At 36.9% G+C, this 18,977-nt stretch overlaps 1 protein-coding gene across 2 annotated transcripts; it reads left to right on the top strand.

Annotated features, from left to right (window-relative positions):
• The first annotated feature begins 798 nt into the window (after positions 1 to 798).
• LOC117985713 (chromobox protein homolog 1-like) lies at positions 799 to 5,542 on the top strand. Of its 2 annotated transcripts, none has more exons than XM_069501519.1 (7): positions 799 to 918; positions 1,061 to 1,260; positions 2,585 to 2,753; positions 3,288 to 3,385; positions 3,808 to 3,949; positions 4,439 to 4,523; positions 4,757 to 5,542. In XM_069501519.1, exons 2-7 carry the CDS (start codon positions 1,106 to 1,108, stop codon positions 4,825 to 4,827), a joined length of 720 nt encoding a protein of 239 aa, XP_069357620.1. In that variant the 5' UTR covers positions 799 to 918; positions 1,061 to 1,105; the 3' UTR covers positions 4,828 to 5,542. The 2 variants fall into 2 exon arrangements, with proteins under 2 accessions (XP_069357620.1, XP_034828367.1); XM_034972476.2 differs by having other exon boundaries at positions 4,754 to 5,542.
• Positions 5,543 to 18,977: the final 13,435 nt, after the last annotated feature.

Raw genomic sequence — 18,977 nt, 5'->3', positions numbered from 1 at the left:
ATTTTCCTTATGTAAAAAGTACCTACTCTGTGATAGTGATATAAATGATATAAACAATAAACATTAAAACAGGCAGGCGAGGCGAAGCCACAGAATACATTTACCATAGATTATCTACTATACAATATAATCACTAGGTACTTACGTTTGGTTTTGCTCGTAGATAGAATAATAGGTAGATGTAAGTAGGTACTGTGTAACCGCGTATGAGATAGCGATAGCACGACGTAACGATGAATAACACGACAATTAATTATTACCATTGTTTAGTAGTCAATATTTGTATTAACTGACAACAATATTTGTATTAAACGTTTTTTATGTGAAAACAAGTAAATAACTAATGAGAAATACAATTACGCAACGAATTCGTAAAGTTTGTTTTGCAACTTTTTGTATGTATTCTTGAAACTTTATCTGTGCTCTCTTTTTAGTGCGAATGAGAAAGCAAACGTTCCTGCATCTACCTTTATTACTCTATCTACGGTGGTTTACCTATACCTATCTCTAGGTGATCTATAGGAGACTAGTATATAGTGAATAGTAATCTGTGGTGGTTTAGTTTAGTTTTTGATCTTACTCTCTTAAAACCATATCGTGATTATATTCTCGTTGACTCTCTTACTGGTCTTATATTCAATGTACTCTGTGCTGGTTGCAGGCACAGAGTACATTTTATATACTGGTTGCAGGTCTGTGTCTGTGGTCTGTGTTTTTGATGGATAAAGCTAGTCTAAGGCCTTAAAGGACTGTTATCCAGGGCCGTAAAATAAATTAAAAAAAAAAAAAAAAAAAAAAAAAGCTAGCCTAGCTGATATTTTTAGTATTAATTACTTATTTGCTTCGATTTAATTGTATTTAGTGTATATAAGGAGGTAGATTTGAATTTGTTTTCTTTGTTTGTTTTTCTACCAATAGGTGAGTTAATTTATTCAAACATTTTTATTTAAGTATATTTTTCTTTTTCATCAGAATGAGACAAGCACTACAAATTCTTGTGATGTTCTGCTGTGCAAGTTTAAAATTGTTTTAAAATAATTGTAAATATATTGTGTTTTAGGTAAAAACGGATTCACTAAACCCATTCCCACCGACCGATCCATCTATGGAACCTGTACAACCTATACTTATGGAGACTGATAAACTTGGTGTAGGGCCGACGAGTGGTAGACACGAAGAATTCTCGGTGGAGAAGATTCTTGATCGAAGAATTAAGGAAGGAAGAGTGGAATATTTGCTTAAGTGGAAGGGTTATTCCGAGTGAGTTCTTGTTTCTCTTTAATATTGGTATTTAAGTAGGTTCCTAATAGTCAATAAAAATCTGGGAATAGTCTCACTGTAAAAGGTGAGGTTTTGTTGGATGTAGAAGTTTCTAAACAATTTTCGGTAAAAGTATAGTTATCCGGTACCCTTCCTGTCAGTTTATATCTGATCAGATTACAAAATATCATTTGATTTTTCTACATTCTTCCGTCATATAACGAAGATTCAATTACTTGTAGGTATATATTATGGTCCCTGATAACCTAAATATATAAAAGGAAAAGGTGACTGACTGACTGACTGATCTATCAACGCACAGCTCAAACTACTGGACGGATTGGGCTCAGTGTTGCTAACGGTTAAATGAACTCTCCACCAGATTCAACATCTAAAACCACCAGAAAACCACTAACGAAAAACGGCCTTACTCTCAAATCCGCTAAATTTTCCACTAAACAATTTTTAACCGACTTCATAAAAGAAGGAAGTCATATTATGTAAAAAGTTTTCTGTGAAGGAAGTTCTCAAATCCCCGACTATTATAATAGTCGGTGTCCCTGTGTATAGTCTATCGAGCTTAACTACTAAAAAATCATTTTACACGAAATCCCCGCGTATCTATCGAGCGGGATGGTTCGATCGAAATCACGTCATTTTGAAGAATCACTTTGCCTACACAGTAAAGTAAAAAAAATGGAAAATCCAAAAGTGCACACCTCGAATGCTCATGAAATATTTCTTAAGAAGTTAAAAAAATAACCAATTTTATTAATTTTATTTATTTAAATGTGTAAATGTCGTCCATAATTTATGAAACTGAATTCTACTTAACCACTAGAAAAATCCACTAACCACTAAAACCAATATTTCGCCACTAATGGGGGGGGTCGAAACCACCAGTTTTAGTGGTAAATCCACTAAGTCGGCAACACTGATTGGGCTGAAATTTGGCATGCAGATTCATTTTCCTACTACCAGATTCTAGTAAAAAATACAGAAAAAATAGGATAGTAAGCTGTAGTAGTGTGGTGTTTGCCTAGATGGCGCTAGTTGTGCTTTGAATTGCGCTATATCATTGAAACTTTCATTGATAGATAAGGGCCAAAGTTACTTTACAAGAGCAACAAACAACAACTAAACAAATTTAATATTTTTGGAAAGTTTTACCAACATGGTAATACTTTAATAATATAATATGGACTCTGGACTTATTTTCGAAAATTTAACCCCTAAGGGGGTGAAATAGAGGTTTGAAATTTGTGTAGTTCACGCGGACAAAGTCGCGAGTACAAGCTAGTATAGTGTAAACTGTAATTTCCAGTGAGGATAACACATGGGAGCCAGAAGACAACTTGGACTGTCCGGAGCTCATATCAGCGTACGAGGAAGCGCGGCTGAAGAGAGAGCGGGAAGCAGCGCCACCGGTGGAGGAGGAGGGACTGTCTACTCGCAAGAGGGCTAAACGAGGGGAAAAGAAAAAGAAAGTCGAGGTAACTAAGTGAAACATTCAGTTAGTTGCTGAATAATGGAGATATGCCTAGCATGGGATACGGTAACAGTGCCAGTGATGAAGATTTGCAGGAGCCACCACCCCATAATCTCACCCCACCTCACAGCGTTCCTTGCATGTATCAGTCCACGCGGCTCGCAGTCTTCTATTCGCCGCGTCGTGAGAGGAGGCCCATGGATAAAGTAGCTTTTCCATGGGCCTCTACTCACGACGCGGCTTATGGGCATAAAAATGTCTAGTGTCTGTGTGAAGATATACATTGTACCAGTTAAGGTCCAAACGCACTTGCACTGCTCTGCGTGATGCGGCAAATATAGTTCATATTAGTTTGTATGGAGCAAAGCGCACTTGAGCGACGCGGTGTGGCTAATATAGTTCATGAGTTTGTATGGAGCAAGGCGTCGCACACCGCAGCGCAAATGCGTTTGTACCTTTTTTTATATTTTTATTGTTTTATAAAATTATGTGAAAAAAAAATAAGTTTTGATAATTGACTTTGTTTATTGTATTATAGGAGATAGAGAAACCTCGAGGTTTGGCTAGAGGTCTTCAGCCTGAGAAAATCCTGGCCGGTCAACTGTTCCACGGCACACTTTACTTTTTGGTCAAATGGTACATTATTTACAAATACACTTAATTTTTCACTACAGTGGACTATTGGTACTGATTCTGTGCACACTTAAATTTTAGAGTATTCGCATCCTCTTCTTACTAATGCATTTAGAAAAGGGCACAGATACAGTTTGACAGTTTTAAGTTTAATTTAGAGCTGTCAAACTTTGTGACTTTAGCTGCCAGTTGCGATGCGTAGCGTTTGTAGCGTGCACTAAAATTTAGTCTTTAAATGTAAAATTCATGTTCCGTCCCTTTTTATAAGGGTCCCGTTTTTCCTTTTGAGGTACGGAACCCTAAAAATTGTCTGTTTCAGTGGAATATGCAAATCAAGCCTTTGGTTTTTTGTAAATTAGGTCTTCATCTTAACGTCTGTTACGAAGCTTAGCATCAAAGATCATAATTTAATATTATGTTTCCAGGCATGGCTGTACTGAAGTGGATGTGGTTCTGGGCCACGAGCTGGGGCAGGCTTACCCGGACTTTGTGATAAGCTATTACGAGCAATGCGCGCCTTTTAGCGTCCGATATCAAGCGGGGAGGGTACCCCGGATGGCGCCTGAGGTATGTTTAACTTCCCACTAATATTTTAAATATTTACAGAGAGCATCAGAGAAAAACCGGCTAAGTGCGATTCAGGCTCGCGCACCGAGGGTTCCATACTACAGTCGTATTTTTTCGACTTTATATAAATAGATGTTTTTTAATTCCCGTTTCCCCTCCAACTAAGCGTAAAGCTTGTGGTAGGAGTAAGTACGACAATAGTGCAACGGGCGGGGTTCGAACTGCCGACCTTTCGGATTTCAGTCCACGCTTTAACCGTTGAGCTATTGAGGCTCTAAATTCAAAAACTATGATGCATGAAAATAATTAAAAATCTGTTTTAGAATGCACAGGTAAAGCCCTTTCATAATAATATGATACCCCACTTGATATAGTTATCTTACTTCGAAAATTGAAAATACTAATTTTCCAGGATAAAAAGTATGGATAAGCTCAGGGCTATGGGAAGTATGGTAACTTACTCAAAAATCATGTTTTCTTTGATTTCAGTTGCCCCCATTAGAAACGACAGAAGAGCCAAGTGCAACTGCCATGGACACGTCCATGCCAGAATTTTCCACCGAATCACCAAATGGTAAGTTTTTTCGATTCATTTAAAGCTGCCTATTATTTTATTTTCGTTAAATACCATTCATCGAAAATAAATCAGATTAAAAAGCTGTGCCTATAAATAGCCTAGTGGTTGGGGGCTCGATCCCGGGCACGCACCTCTAATTTTTCGTGTTTCAAGCGTGCGTTGCGTGCGTGAGGGCCCCCCCCCCCCCCCCCATCGATGGAATAAAATATTTTTATTTGTATTTCCAGTAGAATTAACGGCATCAATAGCGCCATCTATCGCGGAGCCAGTGGAGACGTCGCTAGAGGTGCCGGTCAACTGACTGCCGTTCTATAACACCAACAGCAGTGATTATTGACGATTATTACTTTAGTTATTACTCCAACTAGATATTTAATATTAAAACTGTGTTTAGTGAAAAGTGACCCTGAAGACATTCCGCCACGAAAAAAGAGGTTTATTTACTTTGTTCTACAGAACAATTGGGTATTTTCCTACTTTTGAATTTGTTAAATATGACTGATTACTTTTCTATAAACAGGATAAAAATAATGACGTACGCTGAAAAAAAAATAACAAAGTAAAATCCAACAAAGATTTACCAAGTTACAGGCATTTTAATTTTGCAGTGGGAGGGCCTTCCATCCCTTTCTCGCAAAAAGAAAATTTGTATGAAACCGCTCGAAGCTACTATGGCATTAGTAAGGTGTGACGTCAAAATGCTATATCGCTATCTCTGTCTAATCAGAAATATTTAAATGCTTATAACTTTTTTGTTATTTGATCGATTTAATTAGTTTTTTTAGTTAACGTCATTATTTTTATCCTACTTTATAATAAAGTAATAAAAAAATAGCAGTTAAATAGCCAATTAAGAAAAGAAAAATCTCAATTCTCCTATGGAACAAATTAGGTGTCTCATTTTGTCAAGACCTCAAGTGTTATAGAACAAATAAAAAGATTCCGAAGAATTGAGAACCTCCTTCTTTTTTTGAAGTCGGTTAAAAATACACTGAAGGTTGTAATAAATGAAAAAAGTTAAAGGGTTATTTCTTTTATTTATAATACTTAAAATAATATTAAGCACCCTGTATAAATAAGTACAAAATTTTTTACTAAAATTAATTAAAGATTAAGTAGTAAATGCTTTGGCGTTACGTTCGAAGTTTGCGAAGAAAACTTCGAAAAACAAGAGTATTTCATAGATAATAATAAATATGTGTTTGACACGACTGAGAAATCTATAGAAGTGGCTGAAAACTTTATGCTTTATTTCAATAGGTATAGGGGTTCGGATTACTAAAATATCTTTGTTGAAACTTGACATGCAATTGTAGAAATTATAGGCTGTATTGTATGTTTTGTGACGTATTAATTTATAGGTCTTTTTACTTTTTATTACGGTTCAGGGTACCAGCTGAAAATCAGCGCTGTATGTTCTTGTGCAACAAGGCATACAGCATAATGCTGAAGCTGGGAACCTTTTTCGGGTTGTGCCACACATGACAGTTTGTTCCGGCGCTTCTTTTGCTTGTTATCAGGTGGAAGAAGCGCCGGAGCTAGCTCTTAGTTTTAAGATGTGACGTGTGGCACAGTTATGTAAATAAACGTCTTTTCTTTCTTTCTTCTTTCTATCAAGCTCTAGAGTTACCTTTCTACGTGTTCGGTACTTAGTATTTATAATTGAATTTCTTTAGAAAATGTAGCACTTAGCGTTCTCTCGTTCTACGATGTGCAAACGCATTATTCCCTCTTTTTTTTCCTTATCATAAATGGGTCTTTTCGGCGCTGTGAAAAAATGCTGTTAGTTATCAAACCTATTGGTTGTTATTAGTATAATATGAGTGTTAGATTTTTCTACGATTTTCCAGAAGTTTAGTTTTCTTTTGCTACGTCGTAATTTCAATAAATGAGTCTTTCAAACACACGTGAAATAGATTATGGGCCAGGGGCCAGTTAATAGATTTCTCAGTCAATATTCCATAGACAAGTGTTTTTGACAGTTATTTTTTCAAAGTCTGTTGATGAATTGGGCAATGGATGCGAAGTCTTCGCATTCTGGAATCAGTTTTCCTTTGAATTTTAGGCAGGATTCTGCGCATAGGGGCCCTTCGAACCACGCGCCAAACATTTTCTTGCATTGAGCGCAGTTTTCGATGCAGATTTGAATGGGGTCGTATCCAGAGGCTGTGGAAAATTTGACAAAACAAGTTTCTATAGCACGTGTCACGAAAGTTGAAAAGTATAGTCCGTACAAAATAACTTTTCACGCGCCATTTCAACTATATGGGTCAACTGTTATGTCAAAAGTACGGTCCACCTTTGAACAAAGGACTATAATATAATCGTACGTTTGACATGAAATTTGAAACATGAACCTAAAATGGCGCGTGAAGTCATTTTTTACGCATTATGTGCGCTTTCTTCGGCCCCTGTATCACATAACAAATCAGGGCCGGCCTGACCAAAATCGTCGCCCTAGGCGAATTATTACTGAACTCGCGCCCCTTGTGACAACTTTTGCGAAAAAATAAAACACAAATGACCATTGAAATAAATAATTTACTCTCAAGATATGAAACTTTAAGGTAAACAAAATTTAAGGATTGCAATCCCGAACGCCTTTTCTATTGTTCAGGAGGACGGCACGCTAGAGTATTGGCAGAGTCAAGCGAGCTTGATTTTTCATCATCATCAATTTTGTAGATTAAATGCTTTATACTATACGGTACGTAGTACTATATTAGGGATTAGTGCTATGGGTAGGTGTCAACTCCCGCTTAACATACCTGTCCAGTGTCCCGTACCTTCGCCATAATACCGCCCCCCCCCAAATTCGAGCGATTGCCTAGTTTGCCCCCTGAATTCAAGCGCCCTAGGCGATTGCCCAGTTCGCCTTTATGGACGGGCCGGCCCTGTATCAAATGATAACCATAAAGATTTTATTGCGCAGTTTTAACTTCAACTTTCGAAGCGTATGCTGGTATTTTTAACACCTTTTACCACCCTTTTACCTGCAATATCAAGAAAAACTTATAACAAATTATGTTACCAAGATTTTTAAGATATGAGAGATAATGTAGTGTATGAAACTGTTTGAACAACTAGGTATTATATTACAACACTAAACTAATATTAATAATAAAAACTTCGACTACACGAAACACGAGTGTGAGTTTTTAAACTCACACTCGTGTTTTCATATCCTCTATTATGCAACCGTTTCATAAACTATTAGATAAGAAAGTAGTATAATCTAAATATATAAAAGGAAAAGGCGCTTGACTGACTGACTGACTGGTCTATCAACGCACAGCTCAAACTACTGGATAGATCGGGCTGAAATTTGGCTATTCGGATAGCTTTATGACTACCTGCTGACTGCATCACCACTTACCACCGGGTGAGATCGTTGTCATGGGCTAACTTGTATATTACGCGACAAGTCGAGATAGCAATCGGGGTAGGCGGGGGACGCCCCGCACACCCGCGCTATCCCGCATCGGGTTAGCGCGGGGGCTGTGCGGGGTGTCCCCACCTCGATTGCGACCTCGATCTGTCACGTACTATAGGTCCAAAAATCAATAGAAGACTACTATAGGTTAAAAAATCAATAAGACGCCGTACATAATAAAGTTACCTTAACCGACCTTAGAAGCAAAAAGTTCGCCACATTTACGCAACCTACATAATCTATTGTTATTGCGTCAAAGCCCACCGTAGAACCTCCGCGGCCGCGCTCATTCAAGCTCGGACGCCGCGAGGTCAAGTGTAAGCGGGTAAGGTGAAATTGCGTAACAAAGGCGAAAGTGAACCGGCTAAATCGCGGATTGGGGTCATTGCCTCGGGTCGCACGCGCCTCTTCTCATTGTCTCGCGCATAAAGCTGGGTGCACAACTGCATAATTATTATACCTAAGTAAGTATTCTGTTTTTTTTAGCTAAAAGGTAAGCACCATATCACGGTATGGCTGGTATGGCTCCCCTATCGAGAGGTTTAGACGATAGTTCGTCATTCGGGATACGGCGCATCCATACCTCCTAATATTACTTATAAAATATGCGATAGTGTGTCTATCAGTCTGTCTGCTAGCTTTTCACGGCCCATCAGTTTAACCGATTTTGATGAAGTTTTGTGAGGACCGGCTACTTTTTATCCCAAAAAATCAAAGAGATACCACGGGATTTTAAAAACTCAAATCCACGTGGACGGAGTTGCGAGCATCATCTAGACATCGAATAGTCCTCCCTTCAGTGTATTTGATAGGTATATCCTGGAAAAACAATGAGTTCCCGCGGGATTTTTAAGGACTTAAGTACTTCGTACTTAATTGTGACAGAAAACCTTCAAATCAATCGGGGTCAATTTAGATAAGATTGAAATAAAGTAAAAGTATTTTATTATTCACCAAACTCAAAACAATAGAAATAAAATACCTACCTATATCATAATAAATTCATGGACTTGAATCAAACTGCGAATGCCTGATGGTTCTAATAGGTAAGTTTTAGCGATAATGGTGAAGACAATTAAAAGGATGTACCCGTCTTTGTTCTGGGCTCTTCTCAGACCTGGGCGCGTTTGGAACCCTCGTAGCTTTGGTTTTGATTTTAGGTTCGTAATTAATTATCACCATTAATCTTGTATTATTCTACAATTGATAAATACCTAGTTACCTACGAGACCTACTTAGTTACCGCGCGATTCCCTACGAGAGATATTTAAGGAAATAGGTATTCTTACAGTAGCTTCCCAATATATTTACAATAATATAATTTTTGTACGACAAAACATTCACAGTTACAAAAAAAACAGTGATCTCCATGATAGGCAAACTAGAAACGAAAATAAGCTAGCTACTCCTGCGCTCCGCCTCTGGAAGGTGGGAAAGTCATCTGTGGGAATGAGTGTAATATTTTATAATAAAATGCCACAAGCAATTTTAGACTTGCCTTTACACAAGTTTAAAAAATATGGTAAAAGTATGCTCCTAAAAAAAGCACATTATACAGTCGCAGACTATGTAAACGATAAAAAAGCTTGGATTTGACTCGCTCCAGCAATGCACGGGGCTGCAATGGCTTGTATAGTACGGTATAATAACATTGTAAATTGAAAAATTAAAAAGAGCAACCGCCGAGTTTCTTGCTGGTTCTTCTCGGTGGGAACGGCGTTCCGAACCAGTGGTAAATTAAAACTACCTGGCTATTCATAAACACTTGTAAAAAGTTTACATGAATAAAAAAACATTCTATTCTATTCTATTCTATTCCTAATCAAAAAGTGTACAGGTGGTCGTTTTTAAGTAAATGGCATTGAGTTTGCAGTTCGAACAGAAAAATAAAACATTGTGTGCCAAGCTTTACGCAAATAGGATTTTGCTTGGGATTTTGCCTTATAGAATGTCAATGCAATTTTTTTAAAGCATCAAGAACCTACCATCGAGATTCTTGTTGGTCCATCTTTTATTCGCACTAAAAAGCATTTCGCGCTTGTTTGAAGTTAGATAGGAAGGTATAGATAGGTTTGTAGACCAAACCGTGATAGATAGATAATTATTATGGCATGTGAATTTGTAGAGCTGTTGGTTAAGCACCGTAATAGTAGGTAATATTAGTATTAATAGATGTTTTAACAGCATTCCATGTATGTACCTACCTACTTATCTACAGTCTACTTACATCCATATTAATTTCTACAGGTAGGTATTTGCATTGTACCTACCTACTTTTTCTAATAATATTCTATTAGGTAGTATTTTTTTTACGTAAACTGTGATAGCCTAGTGATTAGGACGTCGGCCTTCTAATCGCAGGTCGGGGGTTCGATCCCGGGCACGCACCTCTAACTTTTCATAGTTATGTGTGTTTTAATTACCTAATTAAATATCACTTGCTTTAACGGTGAAGAAAAACATCGTGAGGAAACATGCATGCCTGAGAGTTCTCCATAATGTTCTCAAAGGTGCGTGAAGTCTGCCAATCCGCACCTGGCCAGCGTGGTAGGCTATGGCCTGAACCCTTCTCATTCTGAGAGGAGACCCGTGCTCTGTAGTGAACCGGTGATGGGTTGATCATGATGAATATTTTTTTACTTAATTTACTTACGGTCTAGTTTTTAAATAGATTTTTAAATTCGTGCCAATGTTATTTGGGTTTATCTGTTAAAAAATTGCATTATACCTATCTTATCTTAGGCGTTGTTTAAATAAACCTGACATAGGGTAGGGCTATAGAATAGGGATCTACACTTACTATTGAGAGAAATTCTGTAACATCTAATACTTAGCGGTAAAATACGGTAAGAGATCGTCACTTTTCAAGGTAGAAAGGTATCGATTTAGCGCAAATGTCCAATTAAGTAAGTAGGTTATTTGTTATTTATTAATCCCATAAAACAAATCAGAATCGGAAAATAAAAAATATACATTCCATCACAGTCACAAATAACTAAAAAGCTTTTGTCGCAAAAACTTTTTCGTCTCCCTGGAGATGTCGATCCTTATAACGTTTACAAAGCCCTTACACTTTTCCTAGGCGAATGACCCATAGATTGACGACGTAAAATATAAGTCATGTTGCAGTGTTGCGAATCCTTTTATATATCTCCCATAAACCAGAAATTCGTAACAACGCAATAGGTAATCAGTACCCTTATTATAAATGCGAAATTGTGTTTGTTTGTTGGTTTGTCCTTCAATCACGTCGCAACGATGCAACGGATTGACGTTATTTCTTGCATGGGTATAGATAAAGACCTGGAGAGTGACATAGGCTACTTTTTAACCGACTTCAAAAAAAGGAGGTTATCAATTCGAATGTATGTTTTTTTTTAATTTATTTTTTACTAGCTGATGCCCGCGACTTCATCCGCGTGGAATTTTTAAAAAGCCCGTGGGAACTCTTTGGTTTTCCGGGATAAAAAGTAGCCTATGTCACTCTCCAGGTCTTCATCTATACCCATGCAAAAAATCACTGCAATCCGTTGCACCGTTGCGACGTGATTAAAGGACAAACCAACAAACAAACACACTTTCGCATTTATAATAAGGGTACTGATTAAGAAGGTATTTTTGATGTAATATGAAGCATGTTTACGCGCGTCACGTATTAACTTTAACGAGAAAATAAAAATAACAACTTACTTATTAGTTAAGTAGGTACTTAGGTACTTATTGTGACTTAACGATTTACGTTTATGAAAACACGAATAAAAAACGTTTATGACGGGTCGTATCAAAAAGGGGGTATAGTCTACCTGATACGGATTGTGTCCTCTCTAGGATTCTGCACAAATTATAGTGGATAAGATTTGTACTTAATTTAATGAAAAAAATAATTTTAAAATAAGTAATAGAAATGCCTTCTTGGTAGAAAATTTGATAGAAAGATTAGTAAAGGCTTTAAAACAAAGTTATGTAGGCGCTTAATTCTCTAACGACATAATCTAATTTTCACGTTTTTAAATGAAATAGATCTAACAATAGTTGCGACTTACTAATGGTGACAGTTGTCCAAACTTAATTAACAATAATATATTCTAAAATTAGTGCCATCCTTTTGTGTGAAAAATATACACAATACTTTTAGGCCTGTCAATTAAGTTAAGAAATTAAACCAGTGAATTAGTGCCACTATCGACTCTATACCAATGTAATAAGGTTAAGATTGGCTTACCAATAGCAGGATTGGCATCAGCCCGTTCCAGGTTTATTAGAGAAAGTATCACGGCGAAGAGGGCGAATGCAGTTGTGATTTTGACAGCCATGTTGGGTTTCTCTAAAAATATTTGCAAAAATTCAATTAAGTAACACAAAAATAAGTAACAAAAAAATTATGAGTAACAAAAAAATATATATTTTATTTTGTATAGTTAAATGAAGGTTTAATAAATTAATTGTAATATTTAAAGTCCGTATCTGAAACTGCGTACCATTCTGAGATACATTATTAGAACAAATCTTTAAAATTTTCCTCCTATTAGAATAGAGACGTAACTCGTATGACTATCTAATCCTTTATCACTACGGTATAAGTAGGTAGGTACAGTAAGAAAGCAGTCCTTCTGAACAGGTGTAAACACAAAATCGCCGCATAAACAATGTGTTATCAAACCAAGGAAGCTAGCCAACTTCTCGAAAATACCTACTACGCTATGCGACAGAAACACTTCCTATTTTACAATCACTTGTAATTCTTACTTCCTTCATACCTGTGTACGAAACAACAGCATAAATACGTACAAACGTACCGGCATAATATTATTCCTAGCTGACCTGCCCCGGTTTCACACGGGTGGACTAAATATTAATAACAACAAGAAATGCAATAATTTGGTGGCAACTTGAATAAAACCAAAAATCAAAAGTCTAGTAGGTATTGTTTGTAAGTTTTCAAATTAACAAGCATGACGCCGGAGTTACGCTGATCCGCCAAATTGTGGAGTTGTCCAATCACGTTACCATACTATGACAGATTTACGTAACGCACTTGTCACGTTCAGTTACTTCAAAACTTACATGACCTCAGTACTTTGAGATTAATGCTTTCAGAAACACACGCACTGCTTTGTTGTTTATACTCTAGGTATACTTATGTAGTGATACATACAAACATAGCTATAACACTCGCGATACCGGTCACTTTAATAATCCAATACGTTCCACTCACCACTTTTAAACTCATAGAGTTTGAAATTAAATAGTTTAAATCCGGCAGCAAAAGAAATTCAGGCAAGGACCACACTCTAAACATTAAGACGAAAATATTTGACACTTTGTGGCCCTTTATTTCTTTGCTTTGTGTGGTTGTAAAAATTCACCTATCCGCGGCCACTTGTAAATGTTTTGTGCTTAAATATGAACTGAGTTGACTATGTTCGCACATTCGCAGGGTGGGGCGCAGGCTTTAGTAACTAGCTCGCGCGAGTAAGGAATAGCCCAGGAAACGGCTCTTGCACTATGCGAAAGCCAAAAAACTCTAAACTCTATGTGATGGCTAACGTCTGATAAGGATAATAAATCCTGATTGATAAAGGAATTTAAAAATTACCAATCTAAAAGATCTTCTCTTTAGGTCCTATAGGTATATTATCTATAAAATAATCTAAATCTATATATATAAAAGGAAAAGGTGACTGACTGACTGACTGACTGACTGACTGACTGACTGACTGATCTATCAACGCACAGCTCAAACTACTGGACGAATCGGGCTGAAATTTGGCATGCAGATAGCTATTATGACGTAGGCATCCGCTAAGAAAGGATTTTTGAAAATTCAACCCCTAAGGGGGTGAAATTGGGTTTTGAAATTTGTGTAGTCCACGCGGACGAAGTCGCGAGCATAAGCTAGTCTGTATATATAAAAAGAAAAGGTGACTGACTGACTGACTGACTGACTGACTGACTGACTGACTGACTGATCTATCAACGCACAGCTGAAACTACTGGACGGATTGGGCTGAAATTTGGCATGCAGATAGCTATTATAACGTAGGCATCCGCTAAGAAAGGATTTTTGGAAATTCAACCCCTAAGGGGGTGAAATAGGGGTTTGAAATTTGTGTAGTCCAGGCGGACGAAGTCGCGGGCATAAGCTAGTCTATATATATAAAAGGAAAAGGTGACTGACTGACTGACTGACTGACTGACTGACTGACTGACTGACTGATCTATCAACGCACAGCTCAAACTACTGGACGAATCGCGCTGAAATTTGGCATGCAGATAGCTATTATGACGTAGGCATCCGCTAAGAAAGGATTTTTGAAATTCAACCCCTAAGGGGGTGAAATAGGGGTTTGAAATTTGTGTAGTCCACGCGGACGAAGTCGCGGGCATAAGCTAGTCTATATATATAAAAGGAAAAGGTGACTGACTGACTGACTGACTGATCTATCAACGCACAGCTCAAACTACTGGACGAATCGGGCTGAAATTTGGCATGCAGATAGCTATTATGACGTAGGCATCCGCTAAGAAAGGATTTTTGAAAATTCAACCCCTAAGGGGGTGAAATTGTGTTTTGAAATTTGTGTAGTCCACGCGGACGAAGTCGCGAGCATAAGCTAGTCTGTATATATAAAAAGAAAAGGTGACTGACTGACTGACTGACTGACTGACTGACTGACTGACTGACTGATCTATCAACGCACAGCTGAAACTACTGGACGGATTGGGCTGAAATTTGGCATGCAGATAGCTATTATAACGTAGGCATCCGCTAAGAAAGGATTTTTGGAAATTCAACCCCTAAGGGGGTGAAATAGGGGTTTGAAATTTGTGTAGTCCACGCGGACGAAGTCGCGGGCATAAGCTAGTATATTATAAAAGAAAATGTGACTGTCTGACTGACTGACTGATCTATCAGCGCACAGCTCAAACTACTGGATGGATCGGGTTGATATTTGGAATGCAGATAGCTATTATGACGTAGACATCCACTAAGAAAGGATTTTTCGAAATTCCACGCCTAAGTGGGTTAAATGGGGGTTTGAAATGTATGTAGTCCCTGCGGACGAAGTCGCGAGCATAAGCTAGTTTTTGAAAACATTTTCTTGAGGTAGTAGATGTTTCATTGGAGACTTCTTAGCTTTCAGACTCTATTAAGATATTTTGATTTTTAGGTTTAATCATTATTAACAGATAACAGATGCTAACAATATTAATTTGGACCTACACATGCTCCCCGAGGTGCAAAAATACTAATAAACAAAGAATCCCTATATCATCACTGATCTCTTCACTACGTAAGTATTAAAAATGTAAAATTGTTTCGCGAAAAATAATAAGCAAATAACCAATATTAAAACAGGAATAATAAAATATTGTATAGGTACATCATTTACCTACATATAATTTGCCACACCACCAATGGTAATTTTATTATACTTACAATTTGATATATTTTCCGTTTATATTATACTTTAATTGATGTCATTTATGTAACAAGATCGATGTGTCTTACGTCATGACAAATGGCACTGCATTAGTATGAAACCAGTTTTTTGCATCACAACTGGTTCAGCTGATACGACATGACTATGATAAGGCATTTAAATGTAAATTCTGCAATATATATTTTTAGAATAATTTTTGTACTCATAATATTACAATATTAAAATGTCTTAACCGTGATAATACCAGAGGTTAATTAAAAAAATGCAAAAAAAAAAAGGATTTGAATAGGTACCTAATGTATAAAAGAATGTTCTCAAAGGTGTGTGAAGTCTACCAATCCGCACATGGCCAGCGTGGTAGACTATGACCAAAACCCTTCTCTCTGAGAGGAGACCCCATACTCCCATAGCCGGCGATGTGTTGATCATGAATGTATAAAGGGTCGTTACGAAAATGAAAACGATTGTCTCAAAAATACTTCACAAGGGCGTAAATAAATTTTTACTATCCACAACATTATTTTAGTATCGCCACTATCCGTCCTTGATACTAGCCCTGGGCGCTTAATACCTGTGTATTGATGATACTCTAGGGCCTATTCTATTACTTCATTAATAATGACAATATAAATTCTATTCCAACTAAATATTTTGGTAAAACATTTCCAACCAAACTTATCCCAAAGTCTATCTGTTTTGGCTACTTATCATTAATATTGTAACAGATTAATAATACCTACCTACTTAATAGTATTTTAGACTCGTCTATAATTAACAAAGTATTTTTGTGTAGTGCTTCATTTAAAAGTTGTAGCATAACCCTACTTTAGGACAAAGGCGATCTTTACTTCCGCGCCAGAGGATAAAAAGTCAAATGTAAATAACCTGTGGATAATATGAACTCGCACCACGTGATTATGTGTCGACAGTTACAAGCATTCTTATGTCACATTGCACGCATTCTATATACATCGTCAAGGCACTACTGGTTACAAGCCAGCAATGGTATTCGTTTTGGTTTGCACGACGCGCGTACTCTCTCGATAGAGATACCGGTGTCTCTACTAGCATTTAGGAAGCGGTTTTTTATCATGCGATCTGTTTAAATCACAATAATTGTGATCCAAACACTTCCTAATACAAAGATTCGTAATCCTGCCGGAAAACATGTCTCTATGTGATTGATTTTTTAAACTCAAAACGTTTCCGCCTATGAAATCACGCGATCGAAAAATGCTCATGTCCAAAAGCGTAGCATGGACGTCAATTTCGATCTGGAACTGGAACTGGAAATGACTTAATTTTATTACCCTGTCATAAACCAAATAAAGAACGACAATAATGATATGCCTACGAAATATTCCTCTCGATAAAATTTATAGCGGTTGTACGTGTAAGATTTGTATTTTGTTATTTACCTACGCTTGCTCTTTTACCGGCATATGCAAATTACCTCATTATGTTATTTGTTGTATCGACGCGGGGAATTTTATCGTGGAATCTTATAGAAACAACTACTTAACTAATCACTCCGATAAAATGTATATTTATATTATTGTAGACAAGTAAGAGGATGGCTATTTACAGACTTGAATTCGCCGAAGGCTTTCTACTATAACGGGGGATTGAAAAGTTCATTCATTAATTCTATTAATAACATACCTTTCGATGTTTTGTCGGCTTGGATTTTAATTTATCGTATTGGTAAGTATTATTTTTATTATTTCGATTCAATGGGTATTCCTCATTTTGCGATATTTTTACTTAGGTACCTACCTACTTACGAAACCCTAAAAATATTATTAGATACTTCGCCCACATGGAATAAGTATTTACTTATCAAAAAAAATTATTGAGCCCCAAAAATATTTTTTGAGGTAAAATATCTTAACTTTTCCATCTCCAGAATATAAGCTGCCTCTGTGCCAAACTTCATTAAGATCGGTTCAATGACTTAGCCGGTAAGAAGCAGACAGGCAATTACACATTAAATTACATAGTATTCGCTCCAGCAACGCGCGGGAATGCCTTAATATTTTAGCTTCAAAGAGAGCAACTGCCGAGTTTTTTGCTGGTTCTTCTCGATTGTAATTTGTAAGCCATTCCGAACCAGTGGTAAATTCGCTTGATAATCCAAAAACACGTCTTGTAAAGGTGTATTTGATTAAAAAACTTTTCTATTTTCAATATCTAAATATATATAAGGAAAAGGTGACTGACTGACTAACTGACTGACTGACTGATCTATCAACGCTCTGCTTAAACTACTGGACGGATCGGGCTGAAATTTGGCATGGAGATAGCTATTATGACGTAGGCATCCGCTAAGAAAGGATTTTAAAAAATTCAATCCCTGAGGGGGGTGAAATAGGGGTTTGAAATGTATGTAGTCCACGCGGAAGAAGTCGCGAGCATAAGCTAGTTATTAATAAAGTAGCTTGCCTACCTACTTGTATTGGCATTTCTGAAAATCCTTTATTATATCTCGGAAAGAAGAAGAAATTAGACGGAAGAGTTAGTATAACGCTCTCTTTGTTACGAAATTCCGTACAAACGACAGAGCCAAAAATCTCAGTGGGCGTTAACAATTTTGAAGCACCATCTAATCACCAACATGATTTAGAAAAAAATGCGTAATTCAATTCGAAAATATTGCCAAAAACATTCGAAATTCAACTCGAAAACATAGTTTCGTTTGTGATTGGTTGGTGACTCAAAATGGTTAACGCCTACTGAGATTTTTTTTTACACACACATTATTTGATATACAACTTATTAATTATAGGTGTCACAATTATGTGCAAAAAATTAAACATTAAAAAGTTTGCTGTGTTCAAGTTGTAAAAAAAAATGCACAATCTCGAGTCTCTAGACCAGGTTTGAGCTGTACCTACCTGATTTAAGAGATATAATATACCTACTAGCTGATGCCCGCGACTTCGTCCGCGTGGAATTAATTGAATGGAATTTTTATAAATCCCGTGGGAACTTGGCAATTTTTTAAATTTTTCTCTCCGTAAGAACCATCCTCGTACTTCGAGGAATATTATAAAAAAAAGAATCAGCGAAGAAACACATTCAGCGATTCATTTTTATATATAGAGATTATTATTATTATTACTGTAGATTATACAGATAATTTTAGTATTACTGTAGATTATAGCTTACCAAACAGTGTTCAGCTGTGTGACGGTGACTTGGATGTGGTTGGTCTCTCGATGTAGGGTGACATTTTATAGTAGAATCTACCCATTTTGCCAAACGAACCATGTCTGAAATCTGCGGGAGATGTAGCTTTTCCATTATTTATATGCGCTTTCCTAATTAGTCGTCTGGGAGCTAAGGCGCAAAGCTCATCTGCTGAGTAAAATAGTATTTTTTGATAACAATTGAAACTAAGCTTTTGTAGAAGATACACCGGTAAGACGTGTTCTACTGTCTATGCACCACATCAACCAAGTAAATAGCTATAATATATTTTTTAATTCATTAGAGGTATACCGTATACGCTTGACCACAGTCACACCTGATGGAAAGTGATGCTGTGGCCTAAGATGGGACGCGTTTACCTAG

The sequence above is a fragment of the Maniola hyperantus genome, chromosome 10, assembly GCF_902806685.2.
Source record: "Maniola hyperantus chromosome 10, iAphHyp1.2, whole genome shotgun sequence".
Taxonomy (NCBI): Eukaryota; Metazoa; Arthropoda; class Insecta; order Lepidoptera; family Nymphalidae; genus Maniola; species Maniola hyperantus.
Note: the sequence above shows the minus strand (reverse complement) of the source record. Positions and strands in the feature narration are given on the sequence as shown.